Source organism: Schistocerca piceifrons, chromosome X (genome assembly GCF_021461385.2).
Source record: "Schistocerca piceifrons isolate TAMUIC-IGC-003096 chromosome X, iqSchPice1.1, whole genome shotgun sequence".
Classification (NCBI taxonomy): Eukaryota; Metazoa; Arthropoda; class Insecta; order Orthoptera; family Acrididae; genus Schistocerca; species Schistocerca piceifrons.
Genome location: NC_060149.1, coordinates 396,818,922 through 396,840,063, shown reverse-complemented (window position 1 = coordinate 396,840,063; position 21,142 = coordinate 396,818,922). Strand labels below are relative to the sequence as shown.

The 21,142-nt window shown below is 35.7% G+C and overlaps 1 protein-coding gene across 1 annotated transcript in view; it reads left to right on the top strand.

The window, feature by feature from the left end:
* The window catches only part of LOC124723147 (hemicentin-1-like), a 754,903-nt gene that overhangs the window by 460,379 nt on the left and 273,382 nt on the right, over positions 1–21,142 (top strand). Inside the window, exons 32-34 of the mRNA XM_047248337.1 lie at positions 368–548; positions 3,233–3,371; positions 11,120–11,262. Coding sequence (XP_047104293.1) covers positions 368–548; positions 3,233–3,371; positions 11,120–11,262 — 463 coding nt within the window. The remainder of the gene's footprint in view (positions 1–367; positions 549–3,232; positions 3,372–11,119; positions 11,263–21,142) is intronic.

Genomic DNA, 21,142 nt, shown 5'->3' with positions numbered 1-21,142 from the left:
GTTTGAAGATGCTTAAATATTAACGATGGACTTCACTGTTAAATTCTTCAGTCTATGCTTGAGGTTTGTCTGCACTATGTACAAACAGCAAACATAAGCAAAATGAAAGTGCTTCAGACATGTTTTATTAGTGATACACCTGTTTCATTTTCATAATTAAAGAATCTGAAAACTTTGTGGGCTACCAAGAACTGTTTTAGTTACATGAAGTTTCATTGTCTAACTCCTCTTCAAATTTTAAATTTCCTACCTTGCATATGAAGTCATAACAGTTATAACATGTATAAATGTACTCTCATCCATTTATTCCTTTGTTAACACATTATCTCATGAATGTTTAAGCAGTCCATGTTTCATTCTGTTGCAGATTTCATGGCAAAAGAATGGGCATCCAATTACACCAAGCACAGTACCAAGTGCAGTGCTTTCTAAGAACAAGCAGTTTCTGCTGATTAATAATGCTAAACCTCATGATGGAGGAACATATACATGCATTGCAACTAACAAAGTTGGTCGAAATGAGAGAAGTTTTGAGGTGACTGTTATGGGTAAGCATTTAATAACTTAAATCTGTCATGAGATTTCTGGACAGTTGACAAGGCTGTAATTAAGTATTCCAGAGTATAAAGCAAAATATGTAAATTATATGTGGAATATATTTTCTTTTAAAAATATATTAAAGAGATAATGTTGTTTATTTCATATTGTGCATGTTCAGAACTTCACTAAAAGTGAAGTGGAAATTATAAATAGAACTCTAAAAACCTCAAAAAAACTGAATGAAAAGAATCCTTATAGAAATCCTCATTAAACTGATAGAATCCTCTCAGGATTCTAGCTTCATTTCATGGTTTTATATCCAGAAGCTTGCAGCTGAGTACTCCTCAGCCTTTTTGAAGTGGCGACCGGTTTCTGGATGTTGCTTCCATCCTTATATAACACTGCTACCTGTAACATCACTGGTACCCAATTCAATACAATATAAGGTAATGTTTTCATCACAAGACCAACATCCCCACTCCAGCTTTGCGATGGCTGGATCTCAAGCCATGCTTAACTGCAGACAGCCATGTTTAACAAGTCCATTGTCAGAAATTTTTGTGTTGATCGCTTCTTTTATGATGCTGTCCTAGCAACTATTTGTCCATTTAATAATATATGTTTTACCAAATGCAATTTGGTGTCTGTTTTTAAGAGCATATTCAGGTACTGCTGATTTCTCTGCATACAATAGGCAGAAACATGTATTATGTTCCACATGACACTTTTCATTCTGAGGGCTACATCATCTTTGATGGGCCACACAAGTAGTCCGATTTTTCCTGGAAACATGTAGACTGAATCTAGATTATGCCTATTTAGTAGCTGGGAAATCTTTCCTGCTGCTGAGCTATGGAATGGTAAAAATGTAAGCTTCTTTTTGTCCACATCTCAGGGACGTGATCTTTGGTGAAATAGCTGGTGAAATCTGTTTATTGTTGTAGCCATTTCCTTAACTTCTGTAAGTTACTGAGTTTTTTTTGGCCAGTTTCCAACATCTGAAACAGCTTCCGTTCAATGTAGTAAGGTCCTCAGAACAGAAAGTTTCTGTGCTGCATGGTGGTAGCTGGTAGTGTGCAGATATCAGTCCGTATGGGTGGGTCTTTTGTTGAACTGTGGTTGAGACACTGATCTGCTTTCCAGCAGATAATGATGTCAAGGAACAGCAAGACACTGTCTGTCTCTTCCTCCATTACAAACTTAATGTGGTCATGGATATTGTTGACATGGTCCAAGAACTCTTTGAGCTCTGCATGTCCATCAGGCCAGACAAAAAATGTCATCAACATAACAATAAAATAAATTAGTCTTTGAAGGAGCCTTGTCCAGGTCAGTGTCCTCAAAGTATTCCATAAACGGGTTGACTATAACTCAGGCTGATGGACTTCCAATTGAGATACTGTCTGTATGGTTAAAATATTCTGAAACATAAAAAAAACTATGAAGACAACAGAATGTTCTTAAATAAATCCACAAGTTTAGTCAAACAACTGGGAGAGCAGATCCATATAGTCTTTGATGGGAGCATGCATGAATAATGAGATTACTGGAGTGCTACTTATGTCAGACACAGTCGCAGTCCAGCCTTAACACCCAGAGACAGTGGTCATGTGTGTGATTTGTGCTTGTGTGAATGTGTCTAAGTTTTCTGCTTCTGAAGAAGGACTTTGTCCAACAGGTAAAATATTTCTAGCAATCTTTTTCATTGAACCTGTCTGTGACTCAATGCCTCCTCTGTGTGGTGAGTAGCCATCTATTATTTCCATATTGTTATTATTGCATCCTGGACTTTCCATTATTTCATGATAGATATGTTACATAAGATGTCAATGAACTTGCCACATTAAATCTGTTTAGAATTCTAAGGTTTTGACAGTACCTGTCACTGTCTTTATCAGGAAAGAAACTAATTAATTTGAAATAGAACTGCTTGGGAGTACTTAACTTCAAGAGGCAAAAGATATAGAACTGCAGATAGACACATGTAAAGGTGATGCAGTACTTAGCTTTTCGAACTAATAGACCCTTCCTTGGGGAATAGAGAGGGAGAGATTTGGGAAGGTTAAAAAGCAAGAGGAGGTCACTCAGACCCCAGAATCAGAGGGATCCAACTGTCATGACAATAATTGTAGTTTAGAACTCATAAGTCATCTGCTCAGTAGTGTAAAAATTTTGAGAGATAGCACAGATAATGTCCACATAAAATAATTCTTTTTATCTTTTGTAAGACAGTCTGTTCCTCTAGTTGCCTCACCCATTGTGCTGATCTGCTTATTGGTGGGCTCCTTATTTGTTACAACACTCATAATTGAAAGCATGTGATGATGAATTTTTCCTTTGATCTATTAATTGTGTGAACTGTAATTTTTTCAACCTCCTACAGTGACCCAGTACTTAGTAATTCCTATTTGAAGCAATTTAACTATTATGTTGGTCAGTATTCTGTTACTTCCCTGCAATTGTATTTTAATTTCAACAGAGGGTATTCTGCCCATATGTTTATTAGTTCTAACATGAGAGCGTGACTATTTTATAGTATTTTTTACATTGCAGTGAAAGAAGCTTTTCAACTAATTCAAAATGTGATGGAATACAAGTCTCATTGATAGTGCTATATATTGTACAAAAAAGTAACTTAGATAAGGCTGAGAAAAAATTTTTGCTTTCATAATCATCATTAATTCCTTTGCAGTTCCACCTACTATAGATGGCCCTTCTGAAGAAGATCTGGGACCCGTAAAAGGAGATATTGTGCTACTGCAGTGTCCAGCATCAGGAGATCCTGAACCAGATATTCGTTGGTCAAAAGATGGTGACAGAACTCTCTTCATGTAAGTAACATGTGCACACTGGTTTAAAACTTGTAATATCAACTTAAAAACAATTTGCTACCTGTCAAGAAAACCTTATGAATACCTGTAAATTGGCACTGCCTAAATGTGTGTAGTTGTTACATCTGTGTTGTCTCAGTTGCTGAAGATTTTAAATGAGCATTCAAAATGTATTTTCATAAATGGTGTAATGTAATTCATATTTATTCATTAGTTCTGCAACTACCTAAATGTACATTACCTCATAGATGCATTTGCCTGTGTATGTTACATGCGTTTCTTAGACTAAATGCTGTTGTTAATGATAGGTGGTTTCTACTATATATTAGGCATGCTAGCTGGAAATTACTGATACTTTCATGAACTAGAAGTTAGCATCTTCCACACTTGGTAGAAATTTTTAACCCTGAAGAAGTATGCTTCTTTTCAGTTATCCTCTTAAGCTGTTCTTCATATCTTGATGTAAAGATGAACAGCAGCTAGTATGGGCCACTTAACCCAAAACTGGATGAAATTTTTGCTGTTGTTTTGTAATAAGATGCAACTACATAAAACATTACTTGAACATTTGCTCTGATGTAAATGATGAAAAAAAAAATTCTAACCGAATTGACACACAATAAGAGAAGATTTTCTTAGACTTTCAATTTGGAAGGATAAGAAAAGATACATTACATCTATTCACAGTTGCCAAGACGAATAACCATCAGCTGTAGAATGGAATGACAACAATGAAAATTTGTGCCAGACTGAGACTTGAACCTGGATTTCCTGCTTGTTGTCAAGCACCTGGCTTGTTGTTTGGCTATACATGCACATCTCTCAGTCTGACCCAAAGTTCCATATTGTGTCAACCATGCATGGATATCCAAAGAAACTTTACATCGTAATTCAGAATAACACAGGCACTGCAACATTGTACTTAAGGAAAGAGTCATATAGTATGGGCCATGCAACAAAATATAGGTTTGTGAATGAAAAAGCTGTGTTTGTGGTTCACAAATAAATCAATCTGTTTGTATATCAAAAGTACAAGAAAAGAAGAAAACAGCTGGTTAAAAAGCCTTTCAACTTGTAGTAGACTGAAACTGACACAACACAGTCCATTTGTTGACTGAGTTTCTCTAGAACACAGTTCTGGGTGCTTCGTCATAAGGTTTTGCTCAAAATCTCTACCTGCCAGTTTCTTATATCTGTTAAATCTGTGAGGCAGTTTTAAATTTTTTCCCAAAGTGTAAAACCGCTTTTGAAAACAAATGTTAACTAGCAACAACCTGGAACCTAAATCTCACACTTCTTAATAATTTTCTTCAAATGTTCATTTGAAAAATCTCTTCTCAGAGGCCATAGATGTGTACTGATTCACTACAATAATTTTAATCTCCTTGCATTATAATTCTAGAAATATGGAAACAACCAGCAGCAGCTCTTACAGTCATTTCACTTTCCAAAACACTTGAAACCATTTGCTTCATTTTAGTCATGGTCCACTCTGTTTGATCACCACAGACAGTCTCCTTCTTCAACCATGGTATCATCCCCTTTAAAAAACCAGTAACTGGCTTTAGTGAGTGGAATTTCATTCATATAGACTACTTGAATTCTAATACTAATGTGATAGTATTACTTGTTACCTTTAACATCAGAAACCAATGCAGAAAATTACAACATTCACCAACTTTGACGCATAAAAACAAATCAAATTTAGTTGTGACACAAATTTGAGATCTAAATCAACTAAGCTCTAGAAATTGGTGATCTGATGCCTTTACCTTATTCTGAGCACTATATGTGACTGCTGTTTCATGGCAAACTCAAGAAACACCAGGTGGCCCATTCTACCTGCCAGTTGATACAAACCAACATTCCCTGCCTTAACAGATATAAAAATGATTGATTGCTGTTGAATTTGAGAGAAATCATATAATGTGAATTGTAACAGACAAGGAAACTTCTTTCCAAATGTGCTAATGGGGATTTGCTGAAAATGTCCAGGTGGTAACCATAACACAAAGTGAGATTTCTGTGGTTACTGGAGTAAGAGGGGGATTTTTTAGATTAGAATTAAGATTCAAGCAACCTGTTATGAATAACAGAAGAAATTTTCCAAACAGATAGGAAACTCTTTAATGTCCTCCTGATCCTCTAATATTCTAATGAAAGAGGCTAACCTTACTTTTGTCTGCCTTCTTAAACATTTTGTGCAGTTCTTCTGTTATTCATAACACAATTCATACTATATGAAAACTCACAAATTCACCAGCAATCACTCATTTATATATCTTTTAAGGTAGGGAATGTTGGTTAGTATCAGCTGGCCAGCAGCATGGGCCACATGGTGTTTCTTGGGTTGGCCATAAAATAGCATATGCATACAGTGCTCAGTGCAAGGGACTAGTGAGTTAAGTCATCAATCATCATCAGAATGGGAAGAAATTACATGTGGTGTCCCACAAGGATCCATCTTAGAGCCATTGCTTTTTATTGTGTATATTAATGATCTCTCATCAGTTACACTGCCAGAAGCAGAGTTCGTTTTGTTTGCAGATGGCACAAGTATTACAATAAATAGTGTGTCGAGTGTAGTTCTGGAAAGATCTGCTAGTGATATTTTCATGGATATTAATAAGTGGTTTAAAGCCAACTCACCGACATTAAACTTCAAAAAGACTAACTATATACAATTCAGAACCTGTTAGAGGTTTCCACCCAGCATATGCATAGAGTATAAAGAAGAGCAGATAGAAGAGGTTGACAATCTTAAATTCCTGTGATTACAACTTGATAATAAATATAGGCGACATAAGAATGAAAAAGCTTGCATACTTCACCTACTTTCATTCCATAATGTCATATGGTATAATATTTTGGGATAACTCTTGAAGTCATACAAAAGTTTTCAGAGTCCAAAAGTATGTAATACATGTTATTTGTGGAGTGAATTCACGGATGTCCTGTAGAAGCCTCTTCAAAGAACTGGGTATATTAACTACTGCCTCTCAGTATATTTACTCCTTAATGAAATTTGTCCTAAATAATATATCTCTTTTTCTAACAAACAGCTTAGTTCACACATACAATACCAGGAACAAAAATGATCTGCACAAGGACTTAAAAGCACTTACTTTGGTTCAAAAAAGGGTCCACTACTCAGGAACACTCATCTTCAATAATTTGCCAGCAAACATAAAAAATTTAGTTTCAAATAAAGATCAGTTTAAAAGGAGCCTGAAAGACTTTACTAGTGGCCAACTCCTTCTACTCTATTGACGAATTTTTTAATAGAAACAAGTTATGTATTGTTTACATTCATAATATTAGTATTGTTATTTCAGCTTAAAAAAATAAATAATAAAAAATGACATATTCCACATCCACGAGGATCTCTTCAACACGGATCTATGGAATGAAAAACTAATCTATTCTAATTATTTTGTGTCACAACTAAATTTGATTTGTTTTTATGTGTCAAAGTTGGTGAATGGTGTAATTTTTAGCATTGGTTTCTAATGTTAAAGGTAACAATATTATCACACTAGAATTAATATAAAAATAGTCTAATATACATTTCATCATATGAATGAAATTCCACTCACTAAAACCAATTTCTGCATTTTTTTAAGGCGATGATACCATGGTTGAAGAAGGAGACTGTCTGTGGTGATCAAACTGAGCAGTCCAAATGGCTCTGAGCACTATGGGACTTAAGATCTGCAGTCATCAGTCCCCTAGAACTCAGAACTACTTAAACCTAACTAACCTAAGGACATCACACACATCCATGCCCGAGGCAGGATTCGCACCTGTGACCGTAGTGGTGGTCTGAAGTGTTTTGGATAGTGAAATGACCAAAAGGGCTGCTGCTGATTGTTTCTGCATTTCTAGAACTATACTGGTGGAAATGGGGCTGTGAGCATGTCATGAGTCATGCTTGGGTAGCTCAGTTGGTAGAGCACTCGCCCATGAAAAGCAAAGGTCCCGACTTCAAGTCTCAGTCTCGCTCCCAGTTCCAAACTGACAGAAAGTTTCATCCTTTGCCTGTCTGAACACCACATAAATGTAGGGTGAGAGAAGTTGAATATGAAATATTACACTTTAGTATCTTACCAATGTAGGAATAATAAGGTAAAAGGAAGAGTTGTTGCATATATTAAGACAGGGCTCTGGTTCAAAAACACTGAAACAAGTAAATGTTGAAAAGATCTGCACACAAAAGTATGTAGTTACGGATTACTACTGAAAAATAATTTTCCTTTAATTCACTAAGGAATTCTGAACTGTTTATAAGTTATATGGATTTCTTGCTAAGCTATCTCTCAACAATAAGCAATTAATAGTCTGTGGTGATTTCAAAGCAGATTTTTTCTAAGGATTCTGATAGGAAAAATCGTCTGAAATCCTCGCTTGGATCCTAAAGACCGATCTTAGTAATTAACTTTGAAACATAGGTGGGTGAAAACAGTAGAAGTCTCATTGACAATGTTTTCTTTGATGAAGCCGAAAGCAACAATATAACTGTGTATCCAGTATAAAGCGCTGTCTGATGATGATGTTCAGTTAGTTTGATAAATAAGGTAAGGCCTTACAGTATAGACTCCCTCCAGTGGAAATCAGTTAAAATAATTATTGACTCCAGGACAGATGTTTTAAAAAAGAGTTTACAAAAGATAACTCCTGCTGTAATTTATGTTAAACTTAGTCTGACATAAAATATTCCTGATAAATTCATGTCATTATTTGAAAATATTCTTCCTCATAAACTAATCGTAAGAGGTCTTAAACAGCCATGTAAAGAAACCATGGATCACTAAAGGTATTTAACTATCTTGTGAAAGGAAAACAGTATGTATCTGTTGGCAAGAATAATCAAAGATGCTGCAGTAGCTGCACACTCCGAAAACTGCTCAAAATTAATAAAACAGATTCATAAGAATCAAAGAACCTGCACTTTATGTCAAAGATCAGTGCTTCTGACAACAGACTTAAATCTATATGAAACATAGTGAAACAAAAGACAGGACAAAAGGTCACTGAATAGCATAACATCACTATTGGTTTAAATGGAAGGCTATATGTTAAAAGTAGCAGGTATATTTAAGAAGCATTTCTTAATTGTAATAGGAATGCAGGGACAAGCATTTCAAGAGAAAAATCAGAGCTATATGTCGAAATAGCAACTCACATAAAAGTCAGTCTTCTGAATGTCTCACCCACTACCCCTTCTGAGATCAAGAAAATTATATGTACTCTAAGAACACAAGCTCCCATCTTTTCTGAAATTTATAATGCATCACTATCTTTTGGCATTTTTCCAAAGATATTGTAATATAAAATTGTTAAACCCCACTATAAGGGAAGTGGTAGGAGATGCCAATACCACAAACCTGTTTCACTACTGACATAATTTTACAAAATTCTTGAGAGGGTTATTTATTTATTTTATTATCCATCTTTAGGCATTAAAAATGCAATTGATGTCATCATTTGTGTACATATACAGTTTACATAACTAACAGAAATGGTGTAATATATTGTAGATCATTATTGTCTAATAAGATACAAAAGTTTGTCCTTGATGCTGCACAAGGTATTTGCATTATATTTACATGTATAAGTTTAATCTAAGTGAAACTATATTAGTACTGGTACTTAAGATCATCTTTAGTTCACATTATAAACTCTTCTATTGTATAAAAAGCTTTTTCTCTAAGCCATTTCTTTGTGACACTTTTAAACCCATTCAGTGACACATTATGTGCCTCTATTGGCAACATGTTAAATAGTTTTACTCCCATGTACCTGTAACTATCTTGAGTTTTCTTTAGTCTAGCAACTGGGATGTCAATTTGCTGTTTTATACGTGTATCATGGTGATGGATAAATTCTTGTAGTTTGTGACTGTGTTGGTTTTCTTTTGTGTGTATCAAACAACTTAGTATAAAGAGGGCTGCAACTGTTAGTATTTTTAGATTTTTGAAATATGGTCTACAAGACTCATACTGGCAGAAGTAAAGCTGTGAGTACCAGGTGTCAGTCGTGCTTCGGTAGCTCAGATGGTAGAGCACTTGCCAGCGAAAGGCAAAGGTCCCGAGTTCGAGTCTCGGTCAGGCACACAGTTTTAATCTGCCAGGAAGTTTCAAGACTCATTATTTCTGACTCCATGGATGCATCTGACTGCCTTCTTTTGCCAAATGAAAACTTGTTTTGCTCCAGGTGAGTTTCCCCACAACAAAGTGGCATATGTTAAATGGGTGTGGAAAAAGGCATAGTATGCATTGAGTAATAACTTACCACTAACACATGACCTTAGTTTACCTAACAAATATGTCGCACGGGCTAACTTAGTACAAATATAATTGGTATGACTCTTCCACGTTAATTTTGAGTCGAGATGGATCCCAAGTAGTTTAGCTGAGACACAATCAATCTTATCACTCTTAACACACAAGCTAAAGAGAATATTTACAGTTTTATCATGATTTATATGCAAGTCATTGAGTTGGAACCACTTGATGGCTGCTCTGAGATGAGCCTCACTTTCCTCGTTTAATTTTCCTAAATCTTTCCCTGCTGTAACAAAAGTTGTATCAGCTGCATAGAGTGTGGATTTACATAACATGGTGCTGAGCAAGTCATTGACATATATTATAAAAAGTAAAGGTCGAAATACAGGGCCTTGTGGTACACCCTGCATGATATCCAAGACATTTGACCTCATATTGTTAAAATGCGCAATTTGTTTTCTGTCCCTCAGATAGGATCTGATCGCAGATAGTTCTGAGCCTCTAATACCATAGCCGTGCAGTTGTTCTAGTAGTATCCTGTGACTGACAGAGTCAAATGCCTTGCTGAGGTCCACAAGAGTGGCATTAAGTGACAATCCTGATTCGAATGATGCACTCCCAAATGGAGGGTATATTTGTTGTGTCGATGCAACTACAAAATGCATAATTTTCCTTTTTTTCGTTCTCTTTCTCCCCCCCCCCCCCCCCGTTTTTCCCAGCCTCCCACCACCAGATACATTTCGCTTTGTTGAGGTAAAGCTTCATCAGTGGTTTGTAATTAAGTTATTTACATTTTTATTTGCTTTTAGATTGAAAAACAGTTCGATAAGAATAAGTTGATTCCCACTTACGGTGATTTTCAGTTGATTTCTTGCTTACATCAGGAAATGCTGCCTGCTAGCACATCATTGTGTTTCTGCATTAGACACTGATAATTTTGGTCTTGTTTTTAGTTTTTCTGCAGCACTATGCAGTAATTAAAAACACAGCAACACAAAGAAATGCATAGTGCTGCAGAAAAACTGACCTAACTCTTCCCTCATTCTGCTCCCGCGTTGGGCTCATTCCTCATATTATGTTTAATACTGGTGTTTTCAAATCTATTTGTGACTGTTCCACTTAAATGCATTATCATTATTACTGTTACAGTTCTTCTTGTTGTACTTCTTACTTACTGAATTATTTACTTACACTGCACATACTGTTGTTTTAAGCGTAACTGAGTCTGTATAGTTTTGTCAACAAGTTATTGCATATATGCTCATATACAGTTTTCTTGCCAAAGAATCTCCCTGTATATCCAACTTCATGTAACCAGTCAGTTTCCATTTTCACTTCTGTTAAGTGAGCACTAATATTCAGCAGTGATTAAAAGATAACAACTTATTGTTTAAATACTTCTCCATTTTTTGTTATGGGATGCTTTTAAATAACAATTTATCAGCTGTCATTTTCCTGTTACAGTCAAAAAGACAATGTAATTTTGTCACCTGACTTTAAGATTCTGGAAATCTCAAATGTACAGTCAGAGGATGGAGGACATTATATTTGTGAAGTCATTAATGATGCCGGTTCCACAAAAAAAGATTTCAATGTGACAATTATAGGTAAGATAATGTTCATACTGCTTTTGATATAAATTTTTGTAACAAAACTAAAATGAAAGCACCAATACAAAAATGAACTTCAACATGCATTAGGATCTTTAAGCAACAGGTGAATTGTTGCCCATGAAACCAGATTCAATTTAAGAAAATAATTTGAGAAATGACATTGCACCCACATCCTGGTGGAAACAATGACATTATTCAAATTTACTGAGGCTGTGATGCCTACCCAAAAGCACTTAAGAGAACATTATTGTTAAGTGGCTCACAGATGTGCTCCTGATAATGTCTCCTATTGCTAGTGGGATACCTTGATTAACAAATGAGAATTCAAATGAATATAGTTTTCTGTTTCTGAATTTTGAATATTGCCATATTTTTGCAAAATAGAGAAGAAGAAAGGAGAAGATGAAGATTTAATGTCCTGTTAGTGATGAGCTAGTTAGAGATGGGCCACAAGCTCATTTATTTAGTAAAAATCTGGACTGGTTCCGTATCTTTAGTTAAAAACACCAAATCAAATTATTTAAATACTTTCATGTATGGCAAAATGTTATATAATTCATGATTAGATGGCTTATACAACATTATTTCACTCAACTGAGGGCAACACTGTGATGTCAGGAAGGGCATCTGGCTTTGTAAAGTACATGCCAGAGCCATAAGTACTGTAATAGCATTTTACATATACCATATATTGAAAGTGGGATACACCTAGAAGACGAAATAAATGTGTCAGAGATTTTACTTTACCCCTTTAGTGCCTCCTTAGAGTTGAGGGACACTAAAAAGGAAGACTCAGTCATAGCTCCAATACTGTCACTGTACCTGATCATGGTGTAAATCAAAATTCATCAAGAGTCAATAAAAATTGTAATATCAACTGTTTAATATTATCAGCTGGTGCTGTTCACTTGGACACCAAGCCACTCTACACAATTCGTGAATATTTCAACAGTCATTCAGCATATCCACTCATTGTACGATATCAGTTGTGTAAAACTGGATGTTTCATTTAAAATCGCACAGTCAACCTTTCAATTGTATTTTATAAGAAAGAGAAAAACAACAGTAATCATACAAAACACATTTTTATGTTGCGTAACATTTTGGATCAAAAATTTTACCTATATGTGTGCTACGTTTAGGTGTTAATAATTTTATCGGTGTTAGTGTATCATTAACTCTCTCTGATAATTTGGAACGCATGCCTACACATAGCAAATACCTATTTAAGAACCATATTAACAGAATTCTGTGTGATAAGTTGTTTTAATATTTTGCATTTCCTTAAACATTTGAGTACAAGTTGAATTATCATTTAATTTATTGTATTTAGTACATACATGTTGTTTATCTTTGTTTTTGCTGTACTCAATGAAACTAGAAAAGCTGTCTGGATAAATATTATGCACTGTTAGTGACATTATCCAACTGTAAACCTAAGAAGAAAATGAAAATATCTGAAGAGAACTTATCTAACATTTGCTTTAAAGTGAACATAAACAGATATACATTTTGGAGTAATATGTTTTGGGCTTTTCAAAGATTCCAGTCTGTAAGAAGCTATAATCCAACAATAATGTGCATAATCTCATTTTTATAATACAGACAATTGATATTTGTAGCCAATATAACATTTGTTTCCCACCAAATAAATATAATGTTTTGGGTAAGACTGGTACACTGCATATAATAACATACATGGCCTCTAAGTGCACGGAAATATATATATACTACATGCAACACAAAATAAATGTGGTTACATAAGAGCACTAGACACACAGAGGGAATTCAAAGATGAAAGTTTGTACCAAATGCAACATATACATGGGTTGGAACTTTAATAGTGGCAACTATTTATTTACAGCTCGTAAAAAATAGATATGTGTTTCAAAGTTTTACTGACCTTCAAAGTAGTGACCAGCATTGTGTATAACCCATTGCCAGTGATGTGGAAGTCGTAGGTTAGCCTTAGCAGTGCCAGTTGTGTTTAAAGTTTGAGCGGTGCAATCTATTGCCTGATGAATTTGTAGCAGTTCTGAAGCAAATGCCGTGAAGTGTTTCCTTCAGTTTAGAAATCGCGTTGAACTTATGAGGGCTTAAGTAAGGGTAATGCAGTAGGTGGTATAGCAGTTAGCAGTCCCATCAGTCAAACAAATCAGTAAGAGCTTGCATTGTACGTGCTTGAGCATTGTCCTGCAAAATGATGGTCAGGTCCTGCAGAAAGTGTCATCACTTCTGTCTCTATGCTGTTCATTTTTGGAACACAACCTGTGACCAGCTTAGAGACAGGAGTGATGACACTCACTGTAGGACCATCATTTTGCAGGACAATGCTCAAGCACGTACAGTGCAAGCTCTTACTGATTTGTTTGACTGATGGGACTGCTAAGTGCTATACCACCTACTGCATTACCCTGACTTAAGCCCTCATGAGTTCAACTCGATTTCTAAACTGAAGGAAACACTTCACGGCATTCACTTCAGAACTGCTACAAATTCATAGGGCAATAGACCGCACCGCTCAAACTGTCAGCACAACTGCCACTGCTAAGAATATTCTACGACTTCCACATTGCTGGCAACAGGTTATACCCAATGCTGGTCACTACTTTGAAGGTCAGTAAAACTTTAAAACACGTATCTACTTTGTACGAGCTGTAAATAAATAGCTGCCATTATTAAAGTCCCAGCTCTCATACCTAAGTCAATTGCTAGATTGACTGTTAACACACTGTGATATCTGAAGTTTGCTCTTTATTTCCATTGTTATTTAAAAGTGCATTTGTGTCCATGTAATTTTTCACAAACATTGGAAACAAATTTTTTAATTTTTTCAATATTCGTTTGCGATTTGTTTTGGCTGATTATAGTTCAAATTTGATAGACCAGAGAAAATATTTCTGGTGCCCATTCTTTATATGTGTATAAACTTTGCATTTAATCTAATAATTTGTTCAGTAATCTTGTCTGAATTCCATGCATCTGCTACTCTGGCTAATTTTTATTTTTAAAGCTATTTTATTTGGTAATTAGTTTCGATTCATGGAGCTTATTCATTATAAATTCTCAAACCAATAATTTGAATCACAGTTATCTGACCAATATCAAATTGACTCGGTCAAGGAGTCTTGAGTGTAATTTGGACTCATTTACTTCTCAAGGCACCAGTCCACATACTGCAAAGCTAACACAAAATAGCTGCACAGGTGTGTGTGTGTGTGTGTGTGTGTGTGTGTGTGTGTGTGTGTGTGTGTGTGTGTGTGTGGTTTTGTTGATGTTGTAACTCAATAAAGGAATTTTATGAAAGCTGGTAGGTTTTCATTCTTTTCTGTGTGCCTGTCCACCACTCAATGATGCTACTATTCAGTGAGCAGTAATGCTGCTACTATTTGCTGAGCTGTCTCCTTTACTCCTAAATTATAAAGTTGAAACTGTGCTATTTTTAGGTCTGTTTACTACATCTTTGTACAACTGGCACAAGAATTAATGATAATCCAACTTTATGTCTGAAACCAAGTAAAATGTTCAGTCAGCCATGTTAATTTCTAGAACTATATTATCATTTAACTGAAAGTGCAGCTCTACTCTATAATTACTAGCAAATTGGTGAAATGAAAAAATAACTTTAAGTTGTCACATACTTATGAGCTCACAGGCAATCTTTTTTTCAATTAGATCCTATTGTACATCACTGTTAAAAAATTAATAAATAAATAAAAAACTGCACAAAATTAAGAAAATTTTCCAAATGATGCTAAACTGAAATGATAGCATATGATGAGTAATTAATATGAATCACAGAGTAATGACATGTGCTTCACTGCATTGTGAAATCAATGTCCTAACATAGTACAGTTCTGTGTGATTGATGCCTGTGTGTATGACGAGGCCTGAGGAGGAGAAACCAACTAGTAGGCTTTGATATGTGAATTCATCACCCCACTGCACCAGTTCTGGTAGCACAGAGCATATCCTCATATGTCAGCAATGCTTTCAGATACTGTTCAGATGTTTTATTATGTGTTCCTCTGCTTCTACACTTTTTTTGTCATTTTCCACCTTGTCAGTTGTCAAAGTTATACATGAAAGTGTCAAAGTTATAAACAACAAACTTCTGCGGGTAATGCTGGAACAAGAAAATTATGAAAAGAATTGGTTTTTAAATCTTGAGAATGGTACTTTCTAGAAAAGTTACACAATACATTATTACCTCTCATATACATTTCACATTATGAGCACAGTGTGCAGCCTTATCCTTCAGTAATAATAATGATAATGATGTAGCTGCTGTAGCTGGAATGTTTTATGTTCCCTGTATCCATATGAAAATGACAAATATTGAAAATTGTGGGGGCAGCCATCAGTAGCAAGCACCAAATACTTAATAGCACTCAGTTATGTAAAAGTGAATAACAAGAATTTCTGAATTACCAGAATTTGAATTACTTTGCCCAATTTAGTACACCTTCAAGTTATTTCCTATACACCTAGGTAGCTAGTTTCCCTGACAGTATTTACTATCAGCATGTGAATGGATTTTATACCAGACTACAGATCTCAATACAAAATTTGAAGAGATGTGTGAATATTGTGTTAGTGACTTGGATTTTAGTAGTTTAACCCAGCTGTCCACAATTAATTATTTGTTTTGCACTAGTAGCTGTGATGAACAAATGTAAGTGAAACATGGAGTTCGCTGATTGTGCAGTTAGGCATGTAAGCTGTGAGCTCATAGTTATGAAGTTGTAGGAAACATGAATTTAGTCCATTTGGTACACTGCTATGGACAAAAGTAATTTGTATGTCCTACACTGATTTTTTACATTAATATATTTATCTTTCAAAATAACATTTCTTGCTTATGACTTTCATGGATAGGGCGATGCTAGATATGTGAGACACACACATCAAAATGAAGTAAATTCTTCTAAATAAAACAGAGAAATATCAATGAACATGGCTGCATTTTGCTCCATTGATAAGCTTTTTCTAGTATAGATGATAAAGATCTTTAAAAGGCCACCTGCATCTTGTATGGATGCTTGCAGTCATTTCCTTGTAGATTCTCTCATACTTTTTAAACATATCTTATTCCTAACAGATGGATAGGTCACACATCATCTTCTGGAAGACCTGCACAGCTACAAAAAGTAGCCATCAAACACAGCAAAAATCCATAATGATCCAGGAAGGTATTCCAATTGCAGATCAATTATTTTGAACTTAATGACCTTGTACAAAATTTTTGTGATTCATAACTTTAGTAAAGAAATTACCTGACAAAAAAAAAAAAACTGTAGCATCCAGAAGACACGGTCAGATGTCAATGTAACTTAATACAAGTGTACATCATTGACGGTGTGTAAATGATTACAGTTGAAATTCTCTGTGACAGGTAGAACAGCCACCAGAGTGCATTAGTGTTGTTCAAGTTTAGTATTATTATCACGCCTGGTAGCATATATAAGGGACATGAACAGTGTCAGACACTGAATGGTCACTCTGAAGAACACAAGAGATGCTGCATACTAATGTGAAACAATGTTATCAGCACCAGACAGACTTTGAAAGGTGCCTCATTGTGATTCTCCATTTGGCCAGCTGGTTGAATTGTACAGTATACAGATTTGTGCATTTGGATGTGATAGTAGCCAAGTGTTGGACTGTGTGGGAATGTGAGGGCAGGCATACTAGTCAGTAAGGTTCCAGTTGACCATATCTTATCATTACAAGGGGAGATCACCATACTGTCTATAAAGCACATTGTATCTCCTTATGTCTGTGCCTAACACCTGGGAAGAAGTAACGGACTCACTGCAACATTCTGTGTCAACCCTCACCACTGGTAGGAGACCAGCAACAGATGGACTGTGGAATTACGGTCTCACGTATATGCAGTTGTTCACACAACATAAATGGTTGCATTTGTGGAGGTGCCATGACCAGGATGCAAGGACTACTGATGAATGGCATTGTACTGTATTCAGTAATGAATCACAGTTCTGCACTGCCCCGGATGACCAATGTCAGCAGTTATGGTGGCAACCTGGGGAGAAGACCATCTCTTCCAGTATTTTAGAGAGCTGCAGCTGTGTTAATCATGGTGTCATAGTATGAGGGCCATAGAGTATGACCTCGTGTCACAGCTAGTAATGACTCACTGAACTCTGATGGCACAACGGTATGTCACAGACATCCTGCATCCTCTTGTGTTATTTCTGATGTGACAGTATAGTGGTGCCATTTTTAACAGGCCATTGGTCATCCTCAGATGCCACATGTCTCTATGAACTTATGTGCAATGCTGAGGCACTCCCATGGCCACCAAGATCCCCAAGGTCCTCAATAGAACATGTGTGCAACCAGCACAGATGCCAACTGTGTACTAGTGCCAGTAACAAGGAGATAAACTAACATTTACAACAGTTTTGAGGTAGCTTGTGTCAGGAGAGGATACAAAGGCTTTATAGGACACTTCCCAACTGAACCAATGCATACAGCAAGGCCAGAGGGGATGTGAAGTCATACCGATAAGTGAGCTTATACTGCCAACTTCTTTGTAAATTTGACTCGATTTTGCAGTCACTTCAATAACATGAAACCATGAAGTTTCATTCCATTTCCCCCTCCCTTCCTAGGTACTTCACTTTCTTTGCTAGGCAGTGTATATAGATACTGAATGTATAGAGGTCGTACTTTTAAAACTCTTGTTGTCTCCATAACTAAGATGCATAAAATGCAAACAGTAACTCAGCAACCAAGCAAACTGTGACTCTTCTTTATTGTTTGCTTTGTGTTTACAATCTGCTGACAAAGTGTGATCCACATATTAAAAATTGAGACCATACTTAGTACACACAATTTGATACATATTACTTGTGTGTGTGTGTGTGTGTGTGTGTGTGTGTGTGTGTAAGACAATCTCAGCAATGTGGGACGAGCCAGTTTCTTTATGTGAGGTGGTTATCCTGTTGTTACTGCTTTTTGTCCTTCATCTTAGTTTCTGTCTTGTAAACTTCTTAACAAAAATCCATCTCCATTAGTTTTACCTACAGTTTGATCAGTTGACTAAAGGTTGGAAACTGATATTCAAGTGTGAATGACAGAGCTCCACAATTTCTGATATTAGATAGCAATTTTTTTCATGTTATACCAAGGAACTGAGTAAGCTGACATTTGCCAACACCTATACAGCTCTTCAGCACCCCTTACGACTTATTCAGTATTCAGTGTTCAGTTTAATCACCATTGACCACTTGCAGCAGAATAGGTCTGAACATTAAATATACAATAATTTTACAGTAAAGTTTTTACAATTTAATTCCACTTCTTTAACGAATATTCTTATATACTAATGTCAATGATTATTTCAAAATATTCTTTTAACTTATAAAATGGGTGTTTGAGTAACCTGTCATAAATCTTACATTTGAAAATATTACTGGTCAGTGATCAAGCAGATGCTGGAAGTTTATTGAAGAGTTTTAAACTCATTATTTTGTGTGATTTTGCAGTCTTTGTGAGTCTGTGTCTTGGTATGTTGAAGTCCAGTTTGCCTCTGGTGTTGTGGGGATGTATGTTCTCTCTGGTCTTTAACTCATTTAAGTTGCTTTTGACATAAAGCAGTGCTGTGTAGATGTATAGATTCAGTGTTCCTTGGGTTTAACTTTGCCCATTATTCTGATTACTTTTTTTTTAATTTTCAGAATTTCACTGACAAAGCAAGAATGTCCCCATAACAATATGCCGTAGGAAATGTGTGATTGAAACAGGCCAAAATATACCACCTTTAGATACTCATCAGTGACTATATCTGTCAGTCTCCAGATGAGATAACACACTCTTGCTATTCTCTTGCAGATATGACTAATATGTTCCTCCTAGTTTAATTTTGAATCAATGTGAAATCCTAAAAAATTTACTGATTTGCTTTCAACAGCTTTAGTTAAACCCAGAATTAGTTCTTGTGTTTTATCAGGATTACATAGGAGTTCATTAGAAGAAAACCAATTCATTATTAGTTCTAGTTTTTCCTGTGTTGCCTGATGCAGTTCTGTTGTGTCATGGTGTGTATTGAGCAGTGTTGTGTCATCTGGATATCACACAGTTGAATTTGCTCCTACATGGTAAGGTAAGTCATTAATTGCAATGATGAACAGAAAAGGACCTAGGACTGAGCCCTGAGGCACTCCAGTCCAAACAGCCTTCAGCGAGGAGCATCTATTTTTAATTGATACAAACTGTCTCCTGTTGCTTAAGTATGATTCAATTACATCTAAAGATGGCATGTGTACGCCATAAAATTCCAGTTTTGCAAGTAGGGTGTTAAATGGTACACAGTCAAAGGCTTTGCTAAGATCACAAAGCACAACTGATACTAGATCCTTATTTTCAAGTGCAATTAACACCTGGTTAACAATTTCAGTAACAGCAGTAGTGGTATTTTTACCATGTTGATATGCAAACTGTCAATTGGAGAGGAGCTCATACTTTTCAAAATAGTTATTTAGTTGACTGTACATTAGATATTCAAAAACTTTAGAGAAAATTGGGACAATAGAAACTGGTTGATAGATTTGAGGTAGATGCTTATCTCCCTTTTTAAAGACTCGTATCACTTTAGCAGTTTTGAGTGCATCTGGGAAAACTCCAGATTCTAAACATATATTAAAAATGAAAGAAAGAGGTTGACAGATAAAGTGTATTATTTTTTTCATTACATAGTTAGAGAACCAATAACAGTCCATACTTTTGGAATTGGTGAACCTTGCCACAGCTTTTACAATATCCTCTGGGGTGACAACATTCCAGTGGAAAGTATACCTCCTGTGGGGCACAGCACCAAGATGATCTAGTGCACAAGTGCCATTTTGCTTGATTTTGTTTTTCAGCTCACTCACTGAGGTTAGGAAGTAATTATTTACTTCTTCTGGGACCAGCATTGCATCTGGTGTGTGGGCTTGTGAATTATATTGGTTGATGATGTCCCATGCTGCTTTACATTTGTTGGGAGCACTTTCAATGTAATGTTCACATGCCTGTTTCTTGGCCAAGGACAGTTTGTCTTTGTTAATTTTTTACATTTTATGTAAGCTCTATATGAAGTATGATCTAGCTCAGGTCTTTGTTTACAAGAATTTTTATATATTCTGTACAGTCTGAGCATCTCCTCCCTAGTGAGAGCTAGCTCATCTGTATACCATTTTAGTTGTTTGTTTTTCTGTTTATGCTTAGGGCTACTTTTGATTAATGGTGAGCAGGAGTACCATAACTCTGTGAGTATTTTCAGGAAGTTGTTAAACACCATTTCACCAGCTCCCTTCTCAGGTTGTGTGTTGTATACAAAGTCCCAATTAACATCAGATAATCTGTCAATAAATAAATTAATATATTCATCTTTCTGCCCTCTTATCCATGTGGCATTAGACTTGATTCTGACTGATTTGTCTGATTTAGGCAACTGATCACAGCAGAATGTTCAAATCAATGGTTCTTGATCAGCTAGGGCTCCACTGGCAAGTCTGACATCATACATATCTCTAGAAAAATTTACTATAATATTGTCTAAGCACGCACTATTCCATGTTGGTGTGTAATTTTTACATTGTAAATTTAGTGATCTTAAGATATTAAAAAATGTTCTAGTAACATGTTCATCACTGTTGGCCATTTCAATGTTGAAATCGCCACAGATAATTAGTTTTATTTTAGATTCTAGTATTTTCCTCACAAGCAGCTCAAATCTTTCGAAAAATGTATTTACATCTCCACCTGGTGATCTATATAAGCTAACTATTATAGTATTCTCTGTGTTTAGTCTTATACAGCTAAATTCTCCATCTAGTTCTGCATAGTAAGAGCTAACATCTATTTT